Genomic DNA, 27,724 nt, shown 5'->3' with positions numbered 1-27,724 from the left:
CCACGGGAATAATACGACCAACCCCAACCAAAATATGACCAAAAATTGATGTTTGAGGGGCGTATAAACTTAACGAAGATAATTTGTATACTCTCATATTTATATAGAGAAAAACGTCATAAACACAGTATTTGTATAAACAAAATTAATAAACGATGATGAAAGAACAATTAACAATTCAATAGCTTTTAGGAAACGCGTGATTTCTATTATTATTCAGTTTGAACTTCGGTTTGTAAACGAGACTAGATTGTTACTAGACCAGTGTAAATATTTATTATATGTAAATATTATATAATATAAAATATATATTTATAAACATTACATAGTAGATTAATGTATATTTTGCAATACATAGATCTCTACAGTTTAGTAATTGTGATAATGTCAAAGGGTTAAATAAGATCTTCGAAGCCACAAGTTTCGAATCGACGAGATAACCAACCATTTAAGAAAATCCTAATGAAAAGAAATCACTTCTCCGTCAATTCGATCGATCAATTGAACTCACGCGACTATGTGTTAGAAACTATGATTTTTCACGCGAGCGAGGAATAGTTCAGTAAAGAGAAGATCGATCGGCGAGCGATGAAAGGTAAACTTTATTTACGAATTAATTAGCCGGCGCTTTCTCGCCGGAGTTATTCTTCGATTTATTCGCATTGGCTCGAGCCGATAACTTCCGTGATCGTAAACAGTCCTCGATCGGGGACAGAGAGGCGCGTGTTCCTATCGGTAAATAATAATCGGAAGGATCCCCAAGTTATTCCGTGCTCGTGGCGAAAAAGTAAAAGTTTCTCGTTCGCTCGCTATCTGTGTTCGAATAAAGATCGATACTCGAGAGAGTTTGCCGCCTCTGCAATGAATGCACCCCTCGTCTACCAACTTATTTAGCTGCCGTTTATCGCGACGAGCTTGAATAAACGCCTCTGATAAAGTGAACGCGAGGCGCGGATATCAAGAGGTTTAGACAGGAACAAATTATGCAAAGTGATTAACGCGCGCTGGTAATTTAGTCGCCGAGATAAGGATACGCCGTGAAAAACATGATATTATGTTACGTTGATATTATGTACATATAAGCATCCCCTAAGACTGCAGAGATAATTGAGAAGTTTGATTAAAAGAGAATATAAATGTAGAGAAAGGCTTTCGCAATATTATTCCATCAAATTAGTAATTTTAATTTTTAAGTAGATTTGAACTAAGTTTCAACTATTTATAAGAAATATATTTTACCTATTGTACAAATGTATTAATTTCAAGTATTTTTTATAAATTTTAACTATTTTTATTAAACCTGTAACTATTTTTATTCAGCCTGTATTTAACTATTATTTAAAATTCGCTGTTTGACTTGTCATTGTAAAATAAATTATATTCCGGCATGAGCCTGGTATTTTTTAGAAATATTACACTATAATTTTCTACAATAATATCGTAACACAACCGATATTTTATTGTTAGATTTCTTCTAACAATTTTCTTTGCATTCTCTCCATTAAAGAGATATCGCGAAACAGCTCGGAATTGCCATTTTCCACGTATTCCCACGTTGAAATTTTTGCAATAATTGAATTAAAGCTTCAGACTTACTTATTCACCTGGACAACCGCTCCGTTTCAAACGAGATTACCCTCTAGCCAGACGCTGCTGTAATTGAAAAATGAAAAATTAATAAAGAAAAATCTACATCGCCTACCGTCGGTTTTAATTTATGCTGACTGTAGCGACGGAATTTATATTTAACAAAAAAAAATGGTATAACTTTCTGTAATAATATTGTAATATAATCTCCGATATTTTATTACTAGATTATTTCTAATAATTAGATTTTCTCTGATATTAAACGCGTAAAGAGGCGAGAGGTCCTTCATCTCTGTATTGTAAAAAAAGACGCGGATTCGTGAACAAAATGAGAGAATATAATCATTTTACAATTACGCGAAGATGTATAACATCCATCAGTAACTGAATAATTCAATAACACGAGGAGATCCATCGGTAATTCTTCATTCGCGTTATCTCGTAATCAAACGAAAGAAAGGGAAACGAACGAAGGAACAAGGGGCGGGAAAAAGCACGAAGAAACAAAGAAAGAAAGAGAAAGAAAGAAAAGGAAAAGGAAAAAAGAAAGGAAGGAAGGAGAGGTGAAAAGGAGGGAATTAACCGGAAAAGCTCGGCGAGAGAAATTAATAAAACACGACACGAACGCGGGGGCGGATCCGGTCGGTTCGGTGAATGCCGCGGGAGAGACAATGGCGAACGGAGAAAGGGAGGGAAAAAAAGTGGTGGCCGATTAAGCTGACTACTGATAACGCCGCCGAGAGCGAAGGGGGTAGTCGCGTGGGAAATTGTGCATTTCAACCTCGAATGATTTAAACCTCGTTTAAAAAAGGTTTTAAGCGGTTTCATCAAATACGCCGGATAAATTACAACGTTCGTCGTCGTTGGGACAGAGTTTAGCGAGTGCCTGGAGAGAGGATGGGTGATTTTTCGTTTCCAGACGAACGAGAAAAAAAACAATAGTCAAGAGAGAGAGAAAGAGAGAGAGAGAGCAGAGAAAAAAGAGAGAGGAAGAGGACGACTGGGTGATGTATTGTCTGCAAGTGCAATTGGAGTTTGTAAGATCGACTGCCATAGTATTTGGTTGACGCATAACAGCGATGCATAATTCTTTTCGTCGTCCTTCCATAGGATATGTTAAGTGTCTACTGAAATTCTAAAACCGACACGACCAGTTGACCACCATTTCTTTGCATAAATGAACCGCGTGTGTTCATGCAAATTCCGTGTTTTTATAAACGTGAATAAAGAATCTGAGCGGAAATTTATTTCGTTCATTAAATATTGTACACACACGTTGTAACAAGTATGATATTTGGATATCATACTTGTACAGTTTTGCAGGTCATTCGCATTTTTCGTTTCACGTTGAACAACGACGATGATATTAATAATTAAATATAACGACGATGTAGTTGAGATATCGATAAATGCTCACTACGCTGACTTCGAGTGAAATATATTTTGTATTTATTTTTAAACAAGAGTGATTTGATATAGTGTAAAACAATAGAAATTGAAATAAAATAATCTAAGGATTCGCTTCTGGACCACCATATTATAGCACATTCGTCGTTTCGAGTCTCTACGTATGATTAAGAACAAAGAAGAAAGACGTGTTCAAAATCCACGTGCTCGTTGAAAAAGTGAAAATTTGCTCGTTCGTAGTTTCGAGATACGAGAGAGATGCATCTCGGTAATTTTGCATCTCGTGATCACCAATCTCTACAATCCCCGATAAATACGAGAATTATTAAAATTGAAAATACTGGATATTTAATGGGCCGCGACGAATGTATCGAATTAATTCGCGATGGCCGTAATTCGAGAATTTTCAACCACCTAAAATCACGAAATTATGAAAAGTACGATTTTAGAGGCACTGGTTATTGGAATGCGTGTTTTTTAGTTGGTCGTTATTAAAAAATCTCTGTCGGGATCGATACGGACGAGTGGAGCAGCTGGTACGAAAGAGGTATTCATTACACGGTATATTGCAACGTCCATAGGGAGAGAAGTACACGTAACAGAATGATTATTCTCTGTTACATTATTCTTCGTTATTTCATTTTCTTTTTTCTTTTTTCATCTTCGTTCTCTTTTTTTTTTTATGCGACGAGGAAGATCATCGTCGAGATCACGTAGCGACGGTACCGTGCACGGATTTATTAAAATCCGTAACAAAATGCATCTCGACTTTGCGCAATGAAAATATTAAATCGTAGAAAGATATTCCCTTTTTTTTTTTTTTATTTTTATTGTCATTTTATTTCTCATCGGCAGTCATGCATCGATTTCAACGAACGATGCAAGAACGAGTTTTATTATTTTCACTCGGCAAAAGTTGTTTCACCGAACAATCTATTATTGCTAGTTTCACGAACGAGACGTATTTTTAAAACAATTTTCCCACGTGTTATTTAACGAAAATAAATCCGCACGCGCGTATATATTCCCATTGTAGCAGTCTCTTCGTACTTCGACCGGTATAGGAATTTTCTAACAAGTACGTTGTTATGAAACACGTATGAAATCATTTTGTATCAAAAGTACGAAACGTGATGGTTAAAAACTTATTGAATAAAATTTATGAATGCGCTTTTTGTTTGTGCATACTGGGAATAAAAAGTCACGCGGGATCATATTCACTTCAAATTACTTTCAATCATTATTTCTTAAATCATTTTTAAGAAGTGATAGTGAAGCAGAATTAAAAATTAATTAGTCTTCAGTTCTGTTTGCTCGGAGAAATTATATGTATTTCCTACGAATTAGAGATTCGCTTAGGAAGTTTTCTAACGCTACGAAACGAGAGGCAGATCTTCGATTTTTGGAAAGAACACGAAACTGAGGGGGGAGGGGGAACATTTTTAAACGCCGCGATTATTTTTCCGACGCGCGAATGGAAATGCAGTCGCGCGGAAGTAACCGGTTAACAGCGAGCAGCGTCGCTTAAAAGGGCCTCGTTATCCGAGTAATTAATAACAAAGGGCCAAGCATCAACGTCGATAATAATTAGCAGCAATCGGGAAAATTACGACTGAATCTAGTGAAAGAATTGGCCTAATTGCACGATCGCTCCTTCGTGAATGCACAGAGGAAAAATTCTTTTCTTTTCACGTCCCGTTAATCTCGCGTCGAGAGTTAATAATTCACGGAAGCATTCGAACACTTGTAGACACCTTTTATGAATATATTATATGTATTGTACAAAACAGGCGTTTGTTATAGTAATATTATTTAAATGTTTAAAATATATCTGGAAATATATACAGAAATTACATTACAACAAGTACACGTATATTTCATAAAGTTTTCAAACAATTAATTATTAGTTGTGATATATTCTGTGAACCATTTACTATATACATATTATAAAAATATAATATAATATAAAAATAAATATAAATATAAAATATAATATAATATAAAAATAAATATAAATAATGTAAATATAATATAAAGTGGTTATTTATACTGTACACATACGTCTCTTCTCAAAAGTCTTGAGATTACTATTGTTTCAATTGTTGAAAAAATAAAATAGTACTTTATGCAACAAAGAATCTGTACTGTATTAATATACGAATAATTCTATTGTAAAATACACGCTATTTCAAAATTTGATTATCTACAATGAGCACAGAACATTAAAAATATTAAAAATTAATATTCTTATAATATTAAAATTTTTAATACTCTTATAATGTTAGAAATTACTATTCTAATATTAAAATTATTCCACTATTCTAATATCTTATATTCTTATATTAAAAATATATAGTAATAATATTGAGACTTCTTTACATCTTCACGTTGGTTTGAAATTTGATCAAATAAAAACCGTCTCGTTCGCGTCTCGTTCTCGCAGTTCTAATGAAATTCTTGAACGTTTGAGTACATACAGGCTGAAAATTATCAGCGATAAATGTTCAGATAGTTTCGCGAACAATTGCAAAAGGTGGTAAAAATCACACAGGCGGTGTAACAATAGGTCGGGTTCGCTCAGATTTCATCGAGGTTTGAAATATATTACCGATTATATCCCGATCTCACAGAATACGCCGACAATTTCGAGTATCCTAGGAAATTCTACGGCGGGAGCCGCCTCCGCGCCGCTCCAAATATTCCGACAGAAATTACTCGTAACCGAGCTGCACCCGGGCCCGATCCACAGGGCAACGCGTCTATCCGTGCACTAATTAAGAACTTAGGTAGTCAGATGCGCGGCGGGTCGCAGGTGAACAGGAGGAATTATTTTTGGTTAAATTAAATGGCGAGGCTCGCGATCCTCTGCCGACTGTTCCGGGTATATATACACCGCCGATGGCACAGGGTGGAACAATCTCCATTGAAATTTACGTGGCAGAAAATTTTTCCCCGTTTCAACGAATTTCTCCTACCGTTTCCGCTATCCGAACTTTTTACCGTTGCTCGAGTCAAGATATTTCAACTCTCGTGGCGACGAACGCTGGATAAACTCTGACTCGTGCAAATGTTTCACGTTCGTCCGTTCGACATTATTAATACGTTATTAATATAAATTATATTGCGTTGAAAATTATAAGAATCATCAATTTCCCGGTGATTTATTAGTTAATCTTGTGCTAATATTTTAGTAATATAATATAATAATAATATAAAGTAAAATAATATAATAATATATTATATTGATAACTTTGTTTTAATATAATTATAATAAAACTTATAAAGTTAATTTTGTTTGTCAATCTTATACTAATATTTTGTTAACAGTTCAAGTTGACATACCTTTAAATTCCGAAATATCTATGAAATATCTAACAATTCCAAATTTCTAATCAATAATCTTCCCCCAATACCCTATTGAAAGGTTCTATTTGAAGTTAATTCTGATTGAATAGAAATAGAAAAGCTTCTCGCTCGATCTTTTATCAATCGATTCAGCCTCTCTCGGGCGAAGGGAATATACTCTGTTCTCCGAATGAATTCCTTCGATTTTTACATTTGCATTACGCGGAGGAAAGAAAGTGGGACAAAATTAAACAGAGAATATCGATAAAAATTATTTCCATCTTTCTTTTCGAGGTTAATTGCATCGGAAATTGTTCGCAAGGACGCAAGGATCAAGGACGATGTTATCTCTGTTATCGAAAGCGATCGTAATTGCGTCCTCGACCCAGCGATATCGTCAAGCTGCCAATTACACGAAAAACGATTAATTATCGTTTTTAATCGTCGGTAACGAAACGGGGATACCACGTATCCTCCAGGTGCATTTGTGTGTAGCGGTGTCGGCGAGCACCGTGCATTGTGCACGAGCAGTTGGCCATAAAACGACCGGGAGCCATCCCGACGCGTTGGCCACGTCCCACGAAAGACGTCGGGACGCCAGGTAATTACCGGTTCGCGCGGAGACAATAGGGAATTTAAAGTTGTTACGCAAAGTAACCAGACTTCCCGGCAGCCGCAGCCCGGTCATATATATTTCTATTACGCAATCGCGTCGCGCCTTCTTTTTTTCTCCTCTTTTTCTTTTTTTTTTTTTTCTTTTTCTCTTTTTTAACTCTCGCGCGTTCACGTTCCTCGCTAATTGTTTGCAATTTTAATTACTTTCGCGGAGATATTGCGAAACGAACGCTTTGTGCGCGCGATCGCGGATCGTCGAATGATAAGATGGAATAATAATGGGCAAGCCGCGGATGTTCGCGCAATTTTTCATTTTTACGAAGGCACTGGAAATTGGAACTGGACAGAAATTTTGTATCGTGCAGTGAATTGCATTGCAGTGGTCTCTCATAAGGCCAATCTTATATTGTACTTTTTAACTTAGACTAATTCAGATGATATGAACATTGTATTATAATTTCATTAGCAAATAGATAACATAGATGACGATGAATGTCTCAGTTCTTGATGATGTTTAACTTTATTTTTTGCCAATTAGATAATTAGATAATTAGAGATAATTAGAATATAATATGTTATTAGAATAATAACCTTCTAATAACATATCACTTGTAACATTCGAATAATCGAATAACATAATAGAATAATATATAGTCAGTACTTAAATATAATACATCCGAGTACTAATAAGAACGAAATAAAATTTGAGATCGGCTAAAATTTTGTGACGATCGGACATTTTTTCTTTTTAATTAGGAAAATCAAAAAAGGAATTCAACGAAGAAAAACGATTCAATAAGGAAAGAAATATTTAATAAGGAGAAAAGTAATTGAAGTTAAATTACCAGAATTCGAGCCTTGGCTGACTCGAACGAGGCTTCACTTTCACGGGCGTCATTCTAATCAAACCGAACGGAAATTAATTTCCATCAGAGAGATTCGTTTAATTACCTCGACGAGTTTAACGATACAATCGATAGTCGTTATTCTCGTTAGAATAACACAATATTTATATTATGTTTTTGCGCTCTCGCGGACGTGAATTGTCGCAGTTTGTAGCAGTTTCTAGAGACAGAACGCAATCAGCCTCCTTTGAAATCCAATTCTCGACGGCAAGGACATAACTATCCCGACAGTATTTAAGCGTAATTATGAGAGAATGAGACGGAATGGAAGGTATTTCATGAGGAGGAAATAGGTGTCCCGATTTAAACTTTGCCCACGCGAAATTTCGTCCCTGAAATTGGTGTCCCCTAATTCTCCTCCCCGAATAGTAAAATCTTCGAGCCTCTAATTCATCCCCCCTGTTTTCATACACTTTTTATACTCTACTCCCCTTCCCGATTCGCAGTAACGAGAGATCCTCCCGCAAACTATCGAAAGATACATTTCGTAAATCTCGAAAAGAACGTCGCTGTTTTTTGTTCTTTTTTTTTATTTTTTATTCTTTTTACTGTCTATCCACGTTGTTTTTGTTGTTATTTTATTATTCTATGTCGAATCTTATTATACGATAAACCTCCGCGAGAGGGAAGATGAATATAGACCATACTGTTCTCTGACCGAAATAACGACTCCCTTAAGGAAGTCGAGTCTTTGCGGATCATTATGGCTTGATTTGTGCGCCCCAGATATCCAAAAGCAAGCCGCTCTTTATCGCCGCTATAAACACGCCGCGATTTCGAGAGTATAAATCATAATGGAAGCGTTGCCAGATTCGCGAAAGGAACTCCTTTCAGGGCTTCTCTTCGCCTTCCCGAGGACGTGTCCGAATTCTATCTAACAAAAAGGGAGGATACGCCGGGATCAAAAGTCCCTAGGATTCTTAAAAGTCCTTACTTCACTAATTAATGTTTTATCTGATTACACAAGTTCGGTGTACAATTATTATTCACTAGCTTTCTTTTTTAAGTTGCTTCTCGCAATTGGTCGCTCTTTGATGTTCACATCTGCATTCTGACAATTGCTTATTATAAAAATATCAAAAAATAACAGATCTGAATTTGTTTAAAGTATAACCAGTTCGTTTACTGGTTAAGTTTAGGTTAGGTCAAATTCGTGTAATTTTTAATACAGTACGAGTGTCCCGTATTAAATTTAAGTTGAAGTTCCGCTACTTACAACGCGTCCATATACAAGGTGGGCCAAATTCCTACCTATTGTTTCTAATAAAACATCAAAACGTAAGAAAAGACTAATTTTATTAATTTTTAAATTAAAAATTCAAGTTTGTTAATCTTGAATTTTTCGTGTACTTTAATCAGCAAAACGAAATTTCTTTTAATAAAAAAATTACGGATTTACTTTAGTAGGAAGGGCCTTAAATTTTTGGCTCACTTTGTATTTAAATCGTAACAAACTTCAGTACAATTCGTCCGATCAATGAACTCTGAAAAGTGATACGCATTAGCAAGCCGTGGCAGCGAACGTAGAAGTGAAAAAGAAAAGGAAAGAAAAAAAAATAAGGATAAATAACGATGCGCGAACAGCTGGAAGATTTTATCGCAAATATAGAACGTAGAACAGGAGGAGAGAGAGATAGAGAAAAGCTCGTGGGACCGGAGTCGTGCAATAATATCCAGAATCACGCGGCAATAAAGCTTTCAACGCGAAAACGAAAGAAGAGGGTGGAAAAGATTTCCCCGATGACGTTCCGGCGCTTAACTCTCAATGCGCGAAAGATCATTCCTCGCCGAGGCAACAGTTGCAATGGTACGATGTATATATATATATATATATATATGAAGAATCGTCCGACCAACACTGACAATGTCTACCCCTACCCCGTTTTCACGATGTGACGAATATTGATCATCGTCGTCGGTGCACAGGAACCAGAGTTTCCTCCACTGTCCACGATCGTGGTTGGATTCTGAATTTTGATCGAGAGAGAGAGAGAGAGAGAGATATGATCTTCCATCTTCTCTCACGCTCTTCCATTTCCGTAAACTTTTGGGAGATTGAGGTATTTCTGGCCATTGATGGGCACCGCAATAGAGACGAAGGGATTCACTCGACGAGGAGAACAGATATCTCGATGGTCAAAAGGATAAACAGATGGCAGGGAATTTCCCTTGCTGTACATCATTGTTACGATGATGTAACGGATGATTCTGTGTATACTGTCACTGTTTGATCGATCGTGTGAAATTGAATCAATCAAACAAATCAGTGATGAACCAATATGGCAATTAGACGTAAGATTTATCACCTCTCCTTATCATATATTTTACTGTTCATTAGATGCAGTGCTTCAATTTCAGAATGTATGTTTCCCAAATGGTAGAATTTCTATGGATGTGAGTTTCTTTGGTGGTAAAGATTTTCAAAATGTCGAAAGATTGGGACTAACGTTAAAATTCCTAAAGTTGCCTTTCAATTTTGGGATTTTAAATGTTGTGAAAGATCAAGTAAAATGCGATTTGAAAAAAAACGCGGAAAGCGATCTTACAGATCGCTTTAACATTTGGAGATTGAGATTGCTATTCTGCAGAGAAATAATTTCATTTAAACTTCGATCGTTCCGAGGTTTCAGACAGCGGATCGTGAACAAAATCATTGAATTTCTCTTTGCAACGATTCACCATCGATAGACGGTGCGTTACACGTACACGTACGTATGTACGTGCCTCCTTTTCCCTGGCTCTCACTCGCTAATTTACAAAACACGGTTTCGACCGCGTGAATCTTCGAAAGATAGTTATCGCCGAGCAAAATTATACAATTATACGCGAAACACGAAATTTCTTCGTCGACCGACCGTGAAGAGAAACTTTTCACTGAAAACTTCGGCTTCTGTAATTAAAGTCGAAAATTCTGAAAAAGATTCGTTCGAACGAAGTATCATCCGGTTCCTCGAGGAAATTCGCGCGTTCTCTCTTCGCGTTGATAAATTAATAAAGTGGCTCTTAAGTTAGTCGAAGAGTCGTGTCCCAGTTTCGAGAACGAACGGCTCCGGTTTCAATCAAAACGAACGTATTTCTCTTTTTTCCTTCCTTCCTCCCTCCCTCCCTCCTCCTTTCCCAAGAACATCTACTCGGTGAGGCACATTTATCAAAATCTCTTTCCTTGATGAAGAATTTGAAATTACGGTACTCTCATAACGAGAAAGACCTATGGAGTCACTTGCGTGTTAATGCAGGTTAAATAATCCCTTTAATTATAACCTTCGTAAAATTTAAGAGACAACCTGCTCTTACTGGTAGATCATTACTACTTAACCACTTGCGCTGGCAACTGATTGCGGACCATAACGAGTGACCAAAGCGTATGTACAATAATTCGTCGCTTTCTTTTCGAACTCGTCGGTATATCACTGGATAGAAATTATTGAGAAATAATAAATTTATTATTTGTTTCGCCTATTTTGTTTTACTTAAATATACTTAAAACTGAGAAAATATTACAATTTTGGAACAAAAAATTCTCGACGTACGTGGCACGTTATTCCAGCGCAAGAGGTTAATAAATAGTATTCATAGAATGAACAATACTGAATTGATATACTTCCGCTTATAATTATATAGGGTGGACCAAAAGTTTCTTCCCACTTATTTTTTTTTTTTTTTTTTTTTAATGAAACATCAAAATAATTTTATTGATTTTAAATTAATTTAAGTTCAAACATGACTTTTTCATTATGTTTTAAAAATTATTTCCTTCAAATGTTGACCGCCAAAGCGTTCGCAAATTTGTGCTGTTTATTTTGACCTACCCTATCATTCTATATTAATTATATATTATAGATTAGGTTAAAACAGTGTAGGTAATCTATTTATCAATTAAAATTAAGAAACCTGTATCTACATGTATTAATATAATATAAATCTCCATTTATACATATTAATATTATTTAATTTTCAGAATTAAAATTAAAACGTCTATATCCACATATATGCATATCTTTCGTATTAAATTTATTTGATTTTAATCTCATAAAAGACTTCGATTGAAACTTATGACCTTCCTGTTTCAGGACAGAATTGACCAATTTTATATTCACGAACAGAAACTGGCAAAATAATTTGATAATTTCAAAATGATCGGAACAAAGCTCCCCATAAAAGCACTGCCGGAACCATTTATTGCTCAGTGACCCGGCGAAAGCTACTGAGGAAAATATGTGGATCGTAAAATATAAAAATCATATACGTGCCCCGAGAAAATTCACGGAGAGAAATGTCGGGCGAACCTTTCGATTCAATCAAGAGAATCGTTCGAACCGCGCCGCGCGGAACGCACTTATCAACGCGATTTTTCAAGCGAAGGATAATAAATCCGCGGTGATAAATTTTTCGAGTAGCCGAGCCGTGGCGAGGCCGTAAAACGCACTCGACTGCGTATTTTTGCACCTCGACTGACCCGAACGACGCGTACGTCGCGTATTGTGCGCAGAAAATTACTCGAAACAAGTCATCTGTTCCGCGCTCGTTTCGTTCTCTTTCCTTTTGTCTCTCCCTCCCTCCCTCCATCCCCTCCCCCTCTTTCTCTATCGATAGAAGTTCGCGTTACTAGCGAACATTTTGCTGCTCGAACGAGCAATTACCCCGGACGATTCTATCGGTCGAGGTTAATTCTTTTGTTTCTTTCACGATTCACGAACGAAGAGACTGAGGACGGGGTGGCGGTAGAGGACGGAGTGGGTTTGGGGAGAGAAAGGGAGGGACTGTTGAATCGTGGTTCATCAATTTTTCAGATTAATGCATCGCGGTCGCGTACCCGTGCTCGAACACTTTAAGAACGTTTATTCTCATCTTCGTCGAAATGTGAGTGCAAATATACGCGGCTGAAACGAACGAACAAATAGAGCGTGGTAATACGTTTTTACTGTTCGACGACATGTGAAGAGTTTCGCGATAGTATCAGCGACGATGTAATATGGTTCTCATGCGATTTAAATTTTACCATTCTTACATGATGGTGAATATATATGTGCCGCGTCTTAACGTTACACTGATTTTTCATTTAACGTTATATGACACTGATTAGTTTTTTTTTTTTAGAAGTTTTCCCTGGAAATTGTCACGATACTATTATTTAAGTCAAATTTTCCACGAGCAACCTCGACTTTGTTTTCATAAATTGTGTAAACCTATACTTCGGATCAGATGAAACTATCAGAATAGATTTCATAATTTACCAGCACGTTTTTTTTTTTTTTTTTTCGAAAAATCTTCACCTCGTTTCATTCATTGATGTAACATCACATTCTTCATAATCAAGTTCTGTTTGAAAAAAAATGACTGCCTGCTACTTTGTTTTTTTAAGTGTTGATCCAGCATTCTGTCACATTCTATCAGTGATTATAAAACTGAAGCTGTGAACCACGATGGGCGAAAAGAACAATGAGACACTAGATGAAATTAGCTGTTAGTTAATGAAATTCCACGTAGGTGACTTCCAATTCGTAAGCACACAGCCGCCGCGTCGAGTATCGACGCCGAGAGCGCCTCCTCGCGCCATCCCTCCGTGACACGGACATTTTTACACGCATTATCGGTTTTCCAAACACACGGCCGAAACGAAACCCGGCCGCGTAAAAATTCGCCCCGGCAAAAATGGCGGTTAATAAACATTTCCCGCCCCGTCGCAAAAATCGTCGACGTTTTTAACATAATGATCTGAAATTGCATTCCCCTCCAGTTCCGTTCACCCTCCGCGTGCAACGAACAAAAATCGACACCGGCGCCGCGTGCAAGAGTGCGAGAGCCATCATCCCGCTCGAATGAGAAAGCATCGTCTCCCTCCTCCTTCCTCCCGCCCCGTCAGAAAAAGAAAAAAGAAACGAAAGAACAAAGAGAGAACAAAGAGACGAAAAAAGGGGGAGGGGAGGGGAAACAAAGGAAATCCCCAAAGTAGAAGGAGAAGAAGAAGAAGAAGAAGAAGAAGAGAAAGAAGAAGTAGCAACTTGTATCCATGGTCGGTGAACTTAGCACACACTCCATAGAGAGTGGAGCAGCGGCAGACTGCTTCCGGTAATGAAACTCGACATGAAGAGGAAGTTCGAAAGAGAGAGGGACGCAGAGGCCAGGCAGAGGCAGGCAGAGGCAGGCAGAGGCAGGCAGGCAGGCAGGCAGGCACGCACGTGGGGACGTTGAACGGTCTAAGGGATGCTGGAGGGGATGCAGGAGGTTGAGGTCGCATTGATTTTGTCTAGACAGGGTGGAGACTAGCTGTGGTATCGTCCTTCGCTCACCGTTGATATTCCGGCATCCAGTGCGGCCGGTGCACGCACCTGCACTCTTGCTTGCAACCGCGTTTCTCTCGCGAGTCATCGTCCTAACCGCACGTCGTCGCACCATCCTCCGTGAAATCCAAAATTTCTTTGTTCCCTCCTCCGTACGACCGTACCTTCTCTTCTTTCTTTACCCTGCCGATCTCGATTTATTATCCCTTCATTTTCGCTGTTCGAAAATATTTCGCGAGTGTCAAAAATCCATGTTTCTCGATGCTCCTCTGCCCTCGGTGAAGTATCTTCCCTCCCGATTTTTTCTCGATTTTTGTCATCTCGGAGGAGGGAACTGCGCGCGAAAAACACGCGAAATTCAACGGTAGCCGGTGAAGTGAAAGCCCGTGCGTAAAACCACCGCGTTCAGGCGTTCAGGCGTTCAGTCGGTGCGGTTCTCGGCACTTTCACCCGAGCGTTCGACGATAGCATCTTCGGAAAAGTGGCGTGGAAGGAGGCGTAGGAGAGGCTCGATGGCTGTCTTTGGCTGGATCATGGATTCGCTGCAGTTTCTGGCGTCGTGGTACGTTTCGAAGCAAAGGTTGATGACCGGAACGATGAAACAAATTTTCGTGATGCGGTAGTGCTTTGCTAAACGCGTTACTAGCTTTTGGATTTTATCTTTTTCCCATCGAGTGAGATATAAATTTTTATTTCACATACAGATACGTAAATCTAGGGCCTCCTAGGCACGATCGAATTAACAAGTGACAGTTTTATTATTTCAATACGAATGTAATTTATATTCTTTTGTAAAGTTCTATAATTCATAAAACCAAGTTTGTTACTGTCGTACGACGGGAGGAATGTACATTGCTAACGTTGGTAACTTGTAACAGGTTGTTCAACGCTGTTGCTAATTTGTAAAGAAATTTCGCTGATAATAATAGTAGCAGTCAATTGTACACGTGTTACTATGAAATAAAAGAATTGATCATTACTAATTTGCAAATAATAATAATAATAATAATTTTCGCTGATAATAGCAGTAATAATCAATTGTACAAACTTCGTGCAAAGCCCACTTTATAAAATTCGTATCGAGAACTAGCAGGAATCGCGGCAATCAGCCAACAAAGCAAAATCCGTGCCGATTAATGCGACGCTGCTGATTATCGTCCAGACAACTTGAATCCGGTTGATCGAGAGAGGTTCAAACGCTTTAAGAGGAGAGAGTAATTAAAACGAGAGAAGTCCAGTTGGTTGTGCGGGAATCACGGGATCGTAACGTGTATTTTATCAACGGATCGGCCAACTAACAAGCTACACCTCGTTACGCGTCACGCTAATTGAGACCGTAACAGAGAATCGTTGTATCGAACAACGGGTGAAAATATCATTTCTAGAGAAAGCCCAGGTATCGATGCAAATTACTCGTTTCGAGGAAGCATCTTCGATCTCTGTACTCGATCTCGCGGAATGTGTGACACGCAAGCTTTAAACTTAACAATTCGACTAGTTGGACTAATGACATGATGCATTTCATATTTTGAATAACGTTATTAAGGTTCATCGCCTCTGAGAAAGTGGGAATAAAATTACGAAGAACTGCGAAAGTAATTTTTTGAACAATGGAATTTGTCAGAAAGGCAAATTGATTGATAAAACAAATTTTGAATCCCAAAAGTTTTAATTGTTAGCCTTTGTAATATTAGCTACGTTCGAATGAATGCAGCTGCTGTTGAAGGACTTTTTGAAATGCTTCGTAATAACTCGACTATTTCTCTTCTGAAGAACACCAATATACTGTATATATAAAATATAAACGAAATACGTGTATACGTATATATATATTTATACTATTAGTTGCAATATCATTATTCTAAATACTATTCTGTGAAATATTATTATTTGACGAAATATTATTTTCCTATATTTTAATAAAATACTTATTTAACAATACTATTTCCATACGTAACTATACACATGAGAAAATAATATTTACATTCTATTTGCTATTTCATATTTACTATTTCTCCCCTAGTCTCCAACAGCATAACATGAAAGAGCGAGCTCTACATGCTGAACCACGAAGATTATAGGTTCAAAAAGAAAGTTGGATTTAGATTGATTAGATAGAACGTTCTTCGCGAAAACAAACGAAAGAAAAAAAAAAAAAAGAAACGTGAAACGTAAATCGGCGAAGAGATATTAAAAGTAAATTAAAATCGACGAGACGACGCGGGAGATTGAATTTCCTCGATGAAACAGCTTGGTCCGCTTAATTTTGCAAATATTCATTCATCCATCTCGTTCCCAGGCAAAGTGAACAATTCCGGACCCATATTCTCCAATAAAGGCCGCGTTTGAAGCTCAGTTCGCTTAGGAGCAAAAAAGAAAACAAAAAAAAATAAAAAGAGTACAGAAGCAAAAAGAGAAGAGAGAAAAAATATTCGTAGAACAAAACTGGATCTCCATTGTCACGACGTATTTGGCAAGAAGTGAAAAAAACAATACGATGGGCTGGTGGGGGGAAAAGTGGAGGATCGCTCGGTATGTGAGAATCGAAATCCTCGACAAGCTGCTCGTGAAATATTAGCGAGATCCGTCGCGATGTCGCTGACATCGAGGTAAATCGCTCGTTTCGCAACAAAACGAAAATATTTATCCTCCTATGATTTTTTTCTCTCTCTCTCTCTCCCTCTCTTCTTTCATATCTTCTCTCATTTTTTTTTTTTTTCTTTTTTACTGCCTCTTTTTTCTGCGACTCGTTACGACTCTTCGCTTTTATTTTTCAGACCGTACGGGACGAATATCGCGACGATGTAGAGCGTACATCTACATACGTGAAAAAAAACGGGCAGATATATTGTCGTCTATTATCGTGTCGGATGCCGGATGATCTCGCGCGTTATTAGAGCTCGCGACGGAGCGGAGATCTCGTTGCAAACGGAATAACTTGTCTGCTTTGTTTTCAACGAACCGGTTGCAAATTTCAAGGGAACGGATGAAACGAGCCAACGAGCCGCGACGGATTGATTCTTATTTAACCAATTAATCGGATTCCCCTATTTCGTCAAAGTGATGTCGGAAGTGTTTTTACGTAGGTGATTAGGTAGTTGTAATATTTTTGTAGAAATGGTTAAACAATCATTTGTCAACGTTCGTTAATATTGTTGTCCCTTGACAAGAATGGGACAATTTTTAATCAATGTTAAATTATCGCGGCGACCAAGACAGCGATAGGAAACGAAAGATGGTTAATTATCTCAATAATGAAATTCGCCAACTCGAATTTACGACTTAGGCAGCATCGGTAATTTTGCTAGTTAACATTTCGTTAAGAATGTTCTTCAATTTCGTAATTCCTGGTTAATTAGGACGATGAAAAATGATGAATATACATCGCGGACATCGCTGTTTGTTAAAGGGATAATTATAAATTTGAGAAACGGAGATTGTCCCTTTTCTTTTCATTTCATAGAGCCTATGAGAGTTCCTATGAGAATGAGACCAATTATTCTCGGTTAAAAAAACTCGCTTCGTTTCCCTAGCGACTTTTCCTTCGGGGAAGGAGAGGGAGGAAAAATTTTTAGAGTTCATTAGTATTCATTAAAACATCACAAGCGACGTAAGCTCATTAGAGATAAGTTATGAGATCTCTTCTCCAAAGTCCTTCTCTCCATGCTACATTCAATAATTATCCCGGCGAAGAAACGAGGCAACTTCGTTCCTGTGGAAAACTCGGACTAATGCTATGAAAGCCTCTATGAAAAATGAGAACTAGTTCCAGATGAAAAAAAAAGTCTTACGAGTGTTCCTTCACATTTTCTTCTGTTTATAATATACATGTAATTAAAATTAACTCTTTCACGAACGGTGGAAATTATTATTCTTTTCCAAGTCGCGTGTGCAGGAAATACGAAAATATATTTAAATTTCTAAAACGACAAAGCATAACGTTTTCATCATTTTTTTATCAATTTAATAACGTATATCCAGTACAATGAAAAATTTAATGTCCGACATAATGAAAAATTAATTCAATGAATTAAATAATTAATTAATTTAACGTATGTCCAATGATGAAAAGTTAATTTTAACGAAATATATATTCAGTGTGATAAAAATATATCCAATAGAACATCTATTTATGGGGGATAGTGCAGGAAAAAGTTTTGTTTAACTTGTAATTATAATTATAAAATGTAACTTGAAACTTTTGCTTTTGAATGAAACGATGATTGACGGAAGATTGTAACTTTTGTGTTACAGGGACTCCCTCGACTCCAATAATGCCAGGGGGCACACCTGGGACCCCATCTTCTAAAACCAAGGTAACATATTTTTCCACACAATTAACTTCTACCGTAAATAAATAATTCAAACGAAGCAATTGACACGTGTTCCAGGACAAGATAATGATGAGAACAAAAGTCGTGGTGGCTCTGTACCCTTTCCGAGCGATCGAGGGTGGCGATTTGTCCCTCGAGAAGGTAAGAGATCATTCAAGATTTTCCTTCAAAGGGATAAAAAAGAAAGCAATCTGTTCGCGTGAAACGAGATGCATAAATATCGCAAGGACATATAAAATATTTGACGTGCGATCGTCAAACGATGGTACGAAAGTTCGACGTCCGTTTAACAGACGATCATTCCAGAATCGCAATTCTAATTACATCAGAGAAAATCTGTAACCGCAGTAATTCCTCCATTGAAACGGGAATCCGAATTCGCATGAAAGCGAACGACAGTCGATATTCGAGTCTGAACGGTCGATTTCGATTCTGCATCTTTTCGTACTTCGCGAAGATTCCAATAATTATGCCTTTGAATCGTACCAAATCGCATTCAGTTAGAGCGGGTACACGGCGAGTATAGTTTATGATTCAACGTTGAACCGAACATTACCGCGGTCTATGGTAGGGAATTGCATTGTTTCGAATCAAATCGAATTAAACGGTGCCGCCGTGCACTCGAGCACTGAATCAAATGGAGCCACATTGTATCGTCGGGGAAAAAAAACACAACAGGAGAAAAAAAAAAAAAAAAGGAAACCGCTGAACCGGTATTACGCTATATGTTTAACTGGAATCGTTAAATCGAGCCAAATCAGGTAGAGAATGAAATTCGTACGCTGTCAAATTGAAGTGAATCGAAATGAAATTCAGGTAAATGTTATCGCAGGAGGATCTGCGCTGTATATCGCGATGCAAACTAAATAGTATCACGTTAAATCTGAACTACATAAATCATGATTCGAATCAAACCACTGCGCCGAACCACACTTCAACCACGTGGAATACTTCTTCGTTTTATCGAATTCTATAAATCGATTTGATTTACGTGGTATACCGTAGGCTTCGAACTTTGCTCTATCGTTCCGAAAGTTTTGAAGCAGTTAAATAAACTGTCTTGAACTTTTTCGCAATTCGTCTCGTAGTATATCATTTTTTGGTGGAAATACAGATAGTGCTTCCTTGTTCTGGAATAAGCTGATTCCGTCTTGGTAGTCGCGTTCTAGATAGTCTAAACGTAATCAACTCTGTTACTTCTAGTAGGTAATTACTTTACTCGTAGATAATTTTTTAATTGCTAGAAAGTTTTCTAAATTTTAGAAAAATATAAAAGACCTGGTCGTTATTGTGTGAAATATTTCCTATAATTTTTCCTTTATCGAGGAAATGTATTATACCTGATAACATCTTATTTCTCGTAGAACTTTTTTTGCATCTAACGAAAGAAGAAACAAAATCAGATGTGTTGTAGAATTTTTTCGAAAAATAAACTTTTTCCATAAAAACTCGTCGAGATATTGCTTTTCACCTATCGTATTAACGAAGGGATATTTGTTTAACTGAAAGGGTGCTTTTGAAACCCCTCTTGCAAACTTTTTCGACTAGGTAGAGATACAGCTACAAGAGGTATCCAATGGAGAAGCAAAGTTCGGTCAAGGATCATCGTCAGCAAATTTCCTTTCTAAAGGTAGTGCACCGATCGATCGTGCGACCGTTTTAATCCAAAACACATGGCACTGTGGAAAGGTTCGAAACCAGCGATTTCCGAGTTATAACCAGGCTTTCGCACAGCTGGGTCCTGCGGTTGGATAACGGTCTGTGTAATGTCCTGCGTCGATCATATTATCGTCGACGTAGGCAACAGCATCGCTGGCATTCCACGGACGTTGGTTATCCTCTAATATGCAGAGAAACCACCCTCCCATTAGCACTTGGACTCAACATGTACCGTGCATCTCGCTTCATCAGACGTTGAATTAACCGGGCGGAGATGTTTCGCGACTTTGGGAAGATTTACTAGAGATGTTTTGGAATATCTTTTTTTTTTTTCTTTTGAATTCCCACTGGAATCACTTGATTACGTCGTATCACAGACTTTTTGGATTAACCAAGATTGTTAAAAGCTCGTGATAAATTGCTTTGTATTTCAGGGTGCAGAGTACGAGGTGCTAGATGATTCTCAGGAACATTGGTGGAAAGTCAAAGACGAGCATGGGTATGTATTGTATTCGGTAAAAGAAGAAAAGAATAATCAAAGTTTTGGTGGAATTTCTGTGAAGGCCTGTAACTCGACGTTAATTTAAACACAAATCAAATCACACGAGTGAATCGAGTGAATCGAGGATTTCGATGGAGAATTAATTAGATTCCGGCGAAGATCTTATGGCAATCGGCAATCGGCAATCGGGATTAACGTCGTTTCGCTTGATACCCATATCTTCGTAGCAATTTGCATGCTCGGCAGTCGAGTGCTTTTAAAGGCTTAAGTTTCTCAAGTACTCCAATACTAGTAACTACTTAACGTAGCTAAAAGTGAATTAAGATTGATCAACGAAGTAAATCTTTGCTCTCTTCGTTTTTTCTTTTTTTTTTTCTTCTTTAGGCCTAATATGGAATTCACGATCAAAATTCTCAACAGAATTATTCATTATTATATATTTCAACACCAAACGAATGGAAACGAAACGGAAGAATGATGAAACGATGCTCATTAGACAGTAAATTCTTAATTAAATCTTGTCGAAACTTAAGCACAATGTCAGTTTGTTTAATGACAGTTTTATGAAACTAGAGTTAATAATTTCACTTGTACAATGTATATAACGTAGTACGGACGGATAATAATACAGAACAGTTAATTCTAACTTCTAATTTTCTTTCCAGATCCATAGGTTACATTCCTAGCAATTACGTGAAGGAAAAGGAACTCCTGGGTCTTCAGAAATACGAGTAAGTATGTCTAGAGAATTCTTGGACAAGAATTTATGCCCTTTGAAAATTATACGCAATGACAATTGAAACGGAACGATTGGAATTACAGATGGTACGTGGGTGATATGTCCAGACAACGCGCAGAATCATTGCTCAAACAGGAGGATAAAGAAGGATGCTTCGTCGTACGTAATTCATCAACCAAAGGACTGTACACGCTTTCTCTCTACACTAAAGTGTAAGCATTTCTACGTTCTAATATTATTTCATACTTTCAACGTTAAAGAAAAACACTAATATTACTGTATTTATATTGTTACAGCCCACATCCTCACGTAAAACACTATCACATCAAACAGAACACCAGAGGAGAGTTTTATCTATCTGAGAAACATTGTTGCGGCTCGATACCAGATTTGGTTAACTATCACAGGCACAATAGCGGTGGACTAGCCAGCAGATTAAAAACCAGCCCTTGCGACCGCCCTGTACCACCAACTGCTGGCCTCAGTCACGGTTTGTAACGCGCAAAGTGCGGATTTTTATAGATCAAAAACGCGAAGACACGTATAATACGCAAAAACATGGAAAATTATTTTAAGTAGAAATAAATAAATCTGATGAAATAAATAAGCTTCTGTTTGGATTTTCTCTCAATATCGTGCTCATGAAACTATGAATCTGCATAAATATCGGCGATCCAGTAATTTTCAAAGAGAAGAGACTCTTTGATTTTTTACGGAATACTGTAACAATTTTTCACTTTACAGATAAATGGGAGATTGATCCAGCGGAATTGCACTTGTTGGAAGAACTTGGCTCCGGACAGTTTGGAGTAGTGCGAAGAGGAAAGTGGCGTGGTTCTATAGACGTTGCAGTAAAGATGATGAAGGAAGGCACGATGTCTGAAGATGATTTTATAGAAGAAGCTAAAGTGATGACGTGAGTCGATAGTTTAACGAATATTTCAGTGGTCATGGTGCTGACAAAATAAATTTAGCGAACGATAACGAAAAACTAATGAATAATCGTTGGATTGTCGCTTGTAGGAAACTTCAGCATCAAAATTTAGTCCAGCTCTATGGCGTTTGCAGTAAGGACAGACCAATATACATTGTCACTGAATACATGCGACATGGATCTCTGCTCAACTACCTCCGTCGTCATGAAGCAACTTTAGGAGCAAATGTTGGTCTTCTTCTAGACATGTGCATACAAGTAAGTTCAAAATTTCTGATTGACATTCCTTAATTTCTTAATTAATGATAATTGTGGCGGTAATTGAAATATTTTCAATCACAGGTATGCAAAGGCATGGCTTATTTGGAAAGGCATAACTACATTCACAGAGATCTTGCTGCGCGCAATTGTTTAGTGGGCTCAGAAAATGTAGTGAAGGTTGCAGATTTTGGATTGGCAAGGTGAAATCATTTCTGCTTGCAGTTCACGTTTATTGACGGTTACTATTTGGAAATCTTTCAATTTTGTTTCTAGGTATGTACTGGATGATCAATATACTAGTAGCGGGGGCACTAAATTCCCAATCAAATGGGCACCTCCAGAAGTGCTGAACTACACCCGCTTCAGCTCAAAATCAGACGTTTGGGCCTACGGAGTACTTATGTGGGAGGTATTCACATGCGGAAAGATGCCTTATGGTCGCCTAAAAAACACCGAAGTCGTGGAAAGAGTGCAACGAGGAATCATATTGGAAAGACCCAAGGCCTGCTTCAAAGAAGTCTACGAGGTTTGCCATAGTTACATTTTAACTGATGAAATTATTTTCAAATAATTTTTCGGATAGATACAACTTCAACAACAGGACTCTCTATGTGTATAATCAATCGACTATTCATCGTTTAGGTAATGCGAAAATGCTGGGCTCATTGCCCAGAAGTACGACCATCTTTCCGTGTACTGAAGGAACAGCTAATCAGCGTGTCTCAAGGCTTGCTCAATGATTGACTCAACCTTCTGCGGTGTATGCGCCTATCGTCGCCTTCAAGCCGGTCAATACAGGCGGCAAAATCTCCATCGCTCGAACGATCGCCCTCGATACTACCTTCGTCTAACTCGTCGTCATCGTACAATTCAGCAACATTACCGTCGTCACGTAAAACACGTGCACCCGCCTCTCTACCACCCTCGGTCGATTTTCTACATCTCTCGTCATCCACGTGTAAATTAAAGAAAGAGGGGTCATCCTCACCGAGTACACCCGGCCACCAACCTAGTCAACCATCATCAAGCTCGTCGAACGTCTGTGACATTTGCAGTTCCTACGGACACCCGTGGATTGAAATTTGCAAGGCGATACGAGCCACTAAAGGCAAATAAGAATTGTGTGTGTGTCCCGAAAGTATGTGTGTCGATTTCAACGATTGTATTAACGCAGCTTACAAGACAGCAGAAAAGAGAACGAGAAAAACGAACAAAAAAAGAAAAGAAAAAGAGAGAGAAAGAAGGAAAGAAAGAAAGAGGAAGAAACAATATTAATACGACATTATTTGATCCTGCAGCATCGCAATCCTTTACTCTCCTTTACGCTCGTTTCTCTCTCCCTTCTCTCTCCCTTCTCTTCATCCTAACTTTCAGAAACTTTCCCTCTTTACTATAGATACTTTAGATATTATTTTTTCTCGTCGAACAAAAAAGCTATCCGAGCGCGTGATATTCACTGTGTTTCTCGGATACTAGGTTTTCTCAAACTGTCCTAACCTTCAACCCCCCGACCCCCTGCCTCGCCCATCATGAGTTTCATGAGTATCTGTTCCATGCAACGATACAAATGCATTTACAAATAGAACAGTAGTATTTATTGATTGTCCTTCGAACAGGATATACTAGTATGTTGTGATTTTTCCGTAGAAACATATACTGTCCTTTTGTTATTGACTTTTTAACAAGAACAGTAAACGTAACTCCACGAATGAGAACATTATTTCTGCTTGATAAGTGAATTTAATAAATGAATGTCTCACTTGTGTATTATATACTATGACAATTTAATAAAATAGAATAAAGAAAAGTAAAGTGTTTCCTTCTTTCGTTTTTTTTTTTTTTTCTATTATTTATAGAGTTATATTCACCAATAACAGTATTCTTTGCCTAACAAGTGCATTCCCATCGATTCTACTTTCATAAAGGGAATCGAAATCTACTTTCATAGAGGGAATGTTCATCGTTAGTCGTAATAAAGATTGAATAATACCTTTCAATTTATAATTATGAAATTAGTTTAATCAAATTTCTGAGGATTCTCAGAATAATATTGAATATGCCATATTATTTCAATTAAATTGAAATTAATACTCTTCCAAAGAATGAAGATTTTCATTAATATCATAAATTTATTATATAAAAATTATATATAAAATTAATATTGACATACCGATAGAAGAAGCTGCTGTTTACGATTGCTGCTACACGTTCCACAATTCACTGATTCTAAACACAATTTTTATTACAGTCACGAAAGAATATTTCCATTATTGACTTTTTTGTTAATTATATCACCTCAAAATAAATTCAAACAAAGAACAAACTATTAGTGTTACTATTACACATCGTTCTAACACGAAATACGAATATCAAACGCTGACAAGTTTATTTTCTTTAGAAATGAAACTACGCGATTCCGAATTGAACGTTACCCGATGATTGCAAAATTCAAACTGGTTGAAACTTGAATTCAAAATGTCTACGTTTCAAATGTCGTTGAACGTCACGTGATTGCGCGCGCACAAATTCAAACTGATTGAAACAAATTCAAAATGTCTACAATAGATGTCACGTGATTGCGCGCGCACAAATTCAAATTGATTAAAATTTGAATTCAAAATGTCTACGCTAGATGTCACGTGATTGCGCGTTCGTTCAATTTTAGCTTTTCACTAACCTATAAAATTTTGATAACTTATAAATTCAGAAATATGTTTATGTAATTTATACATGAACATATATTTCTCTTTTAAACAGACTGTCATTTTAAGATATACAACTTATAACCTATTAATATATGTATTATGTTGTATTGTAATCCTGCCATATTTCATCATTGAAATTTCTGCATTATCAAATGTCTCTACCGATAATGTAAATAAACGATAAGGATGCATTTTTTGAGCAATTTCTCTCTTGTTAAATATCACAGGTAATAATTATAAGGAAAGAGGTGTCTATCAAATACGTTGTTAGACAGAGTTAAATATGGTTTAACTCTGATCCATAAAAAAATTTTATTTTGATGTAAATATAAAAAACGAAGTACCTCTTTGTCATTAATTTCTTATAACCTATAGGAAACAATTTGCAAGACGTTTTAGCATTATGGCAAATCCATTAGTTGCAGTGTGTCAAATGACATCAACAAATGATAAAGAAAAGAATTTACAAACTGTACGTGAACTTGTTGAAAAGGCAAAGTCTAGGGCAGCTTGTGTAAGTACATATATATAATAAAAATTTAAATTAATTTTTTAATACTATTTCTATTTGTATAAATTTTTAAAATATTTTGATAGATCGCATTTTTTCCTGAAGCATGTGATTATTTAACAGATAATAAGAAAGATACAATAGCCATGGCTCAACCTTTGAATGGTTCAATAGTATCAAGCTACAAAGAAATTGCTAAAGCAAATAAGATTTGGTTATCATTAGGTGGATTACACGAAGCAGTTAGTTTAAATTTCTTTTTACTTTTCAAAATAAAACATTATTATTCGTCTTATTAATATTTTTTTAATTACGCATAGTTAGATAACAATGAAAACCATATAAGTAACACACACATTGTAATAAATAGTGAAGGGGAAATAGCCAGTAGTTATCGTAAAATGCATTTATTCGATATGGATAATAAAACTACTGGTGTGAGATTGATGGAATCAGATTATGTTTTAGCAGGGCAAAAGATTGAACCACCTATAACAACACCAATTGGCAAGTTAGGACTCAGTATTGTATCCTTTATACAAATTTTATATTCTTCAGGCATAAAAAATTATTTTTACTTAACAATAATAATAGTGCTACGATATGCGTTTTCCTGAGTTATCTCTTTCACTAAGAAATATGGGAGCAGAAATTCTCACATATCCATCAGCATTTACGTACCAAACAGGTGCTGCACATTGGGAAGTATTATTGCGAGCAAGAGCTATAGAAACACAATGTTATGTCATAGCGGCAGCTCAAACTGGTACACACAACAAAAAGAGAGTGAGCTGGGGTCATGCAATGGTAAATAATTTTATAATTATGTTTTTGTTATATCAAATGTAATTTCATATGCATGAAATTTTATCAGGTTATTGATCCATGGGGAACCATAATAGCACAATGTAGTGAAAAACCTGACATGATTTTAGCAGAAATTGATTTAGATTTATTAAAACAAGTTCGGCAAAATATGCCGTGTGAAAATCATCGTCGAACAGATTTATATCCTAAAGTAAAACCCTTGTAATTTAAATAATAATGTATATATGCAATTGTATATGTAATTGTATTAAACCTTAATTATTTTTTTTATATAATCAAATGATTGTATCTAGTATTTAAGTAAAATAACAAATGTAAAAAGACATTTATATGGATATTTATATATAGATATTTCACATTTCCACTACTGTAAATGAAGTAAAATGTTAATAAAAATATCATGTAATATGTATTTTGAATTCGTCTCGATGTTCTCTATAATACGATGGAAAAAAATTTATGTGTTCCTATTTGTTTAATTCAAAGTGACCTTGATTTAGCTATGAAAACAAACAGTTTTCGAAATTTTTTTTATTGACACCTACTGTACACCCCGTACCGTTCAACTTTTGTTCTAAACTTTCTTTTGTCAGATGGCTGTAAGTAGGTGAAAAATCGTGCGTCGCGTTTCAGGTACCTATATATGTCTGTCCTTGTCGCACGCTATTGCTTTCCTTATCTACCGCGGCTATATGTCTGTCTTTCTCGCACGCTGTTGCTCACCTTGTCTACCGCGCCTATATGTCTGTCCCTGTAGCGTCTAATGACGCTAGACAAGGAAAGCAACAGTGTGCGAGAAGGACAACCTTCGATCTATTGGAAAAAAAATTCAACTTTTTACACACACGTTTTTCCAGGACAAAACACACATAGAAAGAAAGCGGGGAGCCTAATTCTAGGGAGGCATATAAAAAAGTTCGTAAATTGCTCCTCTTAATTAGGTTTTTTTCGTAATTAGTGCGAATTGTCACAAAATGGACACGGTGGCGCCATTTAGCGGTAACTCACTGTTGCTTTCCTTGTCTAGCATCATTAGACAAGGAGGCCACTAGCGTGCGACAAGGACAGACATATAGGCGCGGTAGACAAGGAGAGCAACAACGTGCAACAA

General features: G+C 36.9%; 2 protein-coding genes across 8 annotated transcripts in view; both read left to right on the top strand.

Moving 5' to 3' along the window:
• Positions 1-24,376, top strand: part of LOC122530812 (tyrosine-protein kinase Btk29A) — a 253,356-nt gene extending 228,980 nt beyond the window's left edge. For 4 of the 5 annotated variants that reach the window (XM_043658128.1, XM_043658132.1, XM_043658153.1 and 1 more), the window contains 11 exons: positions 18,395-18,456; positions 18,532-18,615; positions 20,568-20,632; positions 21,301-21,366; positions 21,458-21,586; positions 21,671-21,864; positions 22,119-22,290; positions 22,398-22,566; positions 22,651-22,769; positions 22,843-23,095; positions 23,212-24,376. In XM_043658128.1, coding sequence (XP_043514063.1) covers positions 18,395-18,456; positions 18,532-18,615; positions 20,568-20,632; positions 21,301-21,366; positions 21,458-21,586; positions 21,671-21,864; positions 22,119-22,290; positions 22,398-22,566; positions 22,651-22,769; positions 22,843-23,095; positions 23,212-23,313 — 1,415 coding nt within the window. In that variant the 3' untranslated portion in view covers positions 23,314-24,376. Of the gene's footprint in view, positions 1-7,134; positions 7,141-14,508; positions 14,512-18,394; positions 18,457-18,531; positions 18,616-20,567; positions 20,633-21,300; positions 21,367-21,457; positions 21,587-21,670; positions 21,865-22,118; positions 22,291-22,397; positions 22,567-22,650; positions 22,770-22,842; positions 23,096-23,211 lie in introns of those variants that run through there. The other variant, XM_043658161.1, reaches the window with a different exon arrangement.
• An 830-nt stretch (positions 24,377-25,206) lies between these two features.
• Positions 25,207-27,032, top strand: LOC122530991 (deaminated glutathione amidase). Of its 3 annotated transcripts, none has more exons than XM_043658510.1 (6): positions 25,207-25,443; positions 25,650-25,788; positions 25,872-26,027; positions 26,106-26,312; positions 26,380-26,592; positions 26,660-27,032. In XM_043658510.1, exons 1-6 carry the CDS (start codon positions 25,427-25,429, stop codon positions 26,816-26,818), a joined length of 891 nt encoding a protein of 296 aa, XP_043514445.1. In that variant the 5' UTR covers positions 25,207-25,426; the 3' UTR covers positions 26,819-27,032. The 3 variants fall into 3 exon arrangements, with proteins under 3 accessions (XP_043514445.1, XP_043514427.1, XP_043514434.1); XM_043658492.1 differs by having other exon boundaries at positions 25,208-25,501; XM_043658499.1 differs by having other exon boundaries at positions 25,209-25,496; positions 25,645-25,788.
• The last annotated feature ends 692 nt before the right edge of the window (positions 27,033-27,724 follow it).

Source organism: Frieseomelitta varia, unplaced genomic scaffold (assembly GCF_011392965.1).
Source record: "Frieseomelitta varia isolate USP_RPSP 00005682 unplaced genomic scaffold, Fvar_1.2 scaffold_135, whole genome shotgun sequence".
NCBI lineage: Eukaryota > Metazoa > Arthropoda > Insecta > Hymenoptera > Apidae > Frieseomelitta > Frieseomelitta varia.
This window is presented reverse-complemented; position numbering and strand designations above follow the sequence as displayed.

What these genes read in the sequence shown, in the direction of transcription:
- LOC122530991 (XM_043658492.1), top strand. Translation starts at nt 25,461, where the DNA reads ATGCATTTTTTGAGCAATTTCTCTCTTGTTAAATATCACAG. An exon ending in TCTCTTGTTAAATATCACAG is followed by an intron (nt 25,502 to 25,649) that starts GTAATAATTATA and finishes TATAACCTATAG; the next exon opens with GAAACAATTTGCAAGACGTT. An exon ending in GCAAGTTAGGACTCAGTATT is followed by an intron (nt 26,313 to 26,379) that starts GTATCCTTTATA and finishes CAATAATAATAG; the next exon opens with TGCTACGATATGCGTTTTCC.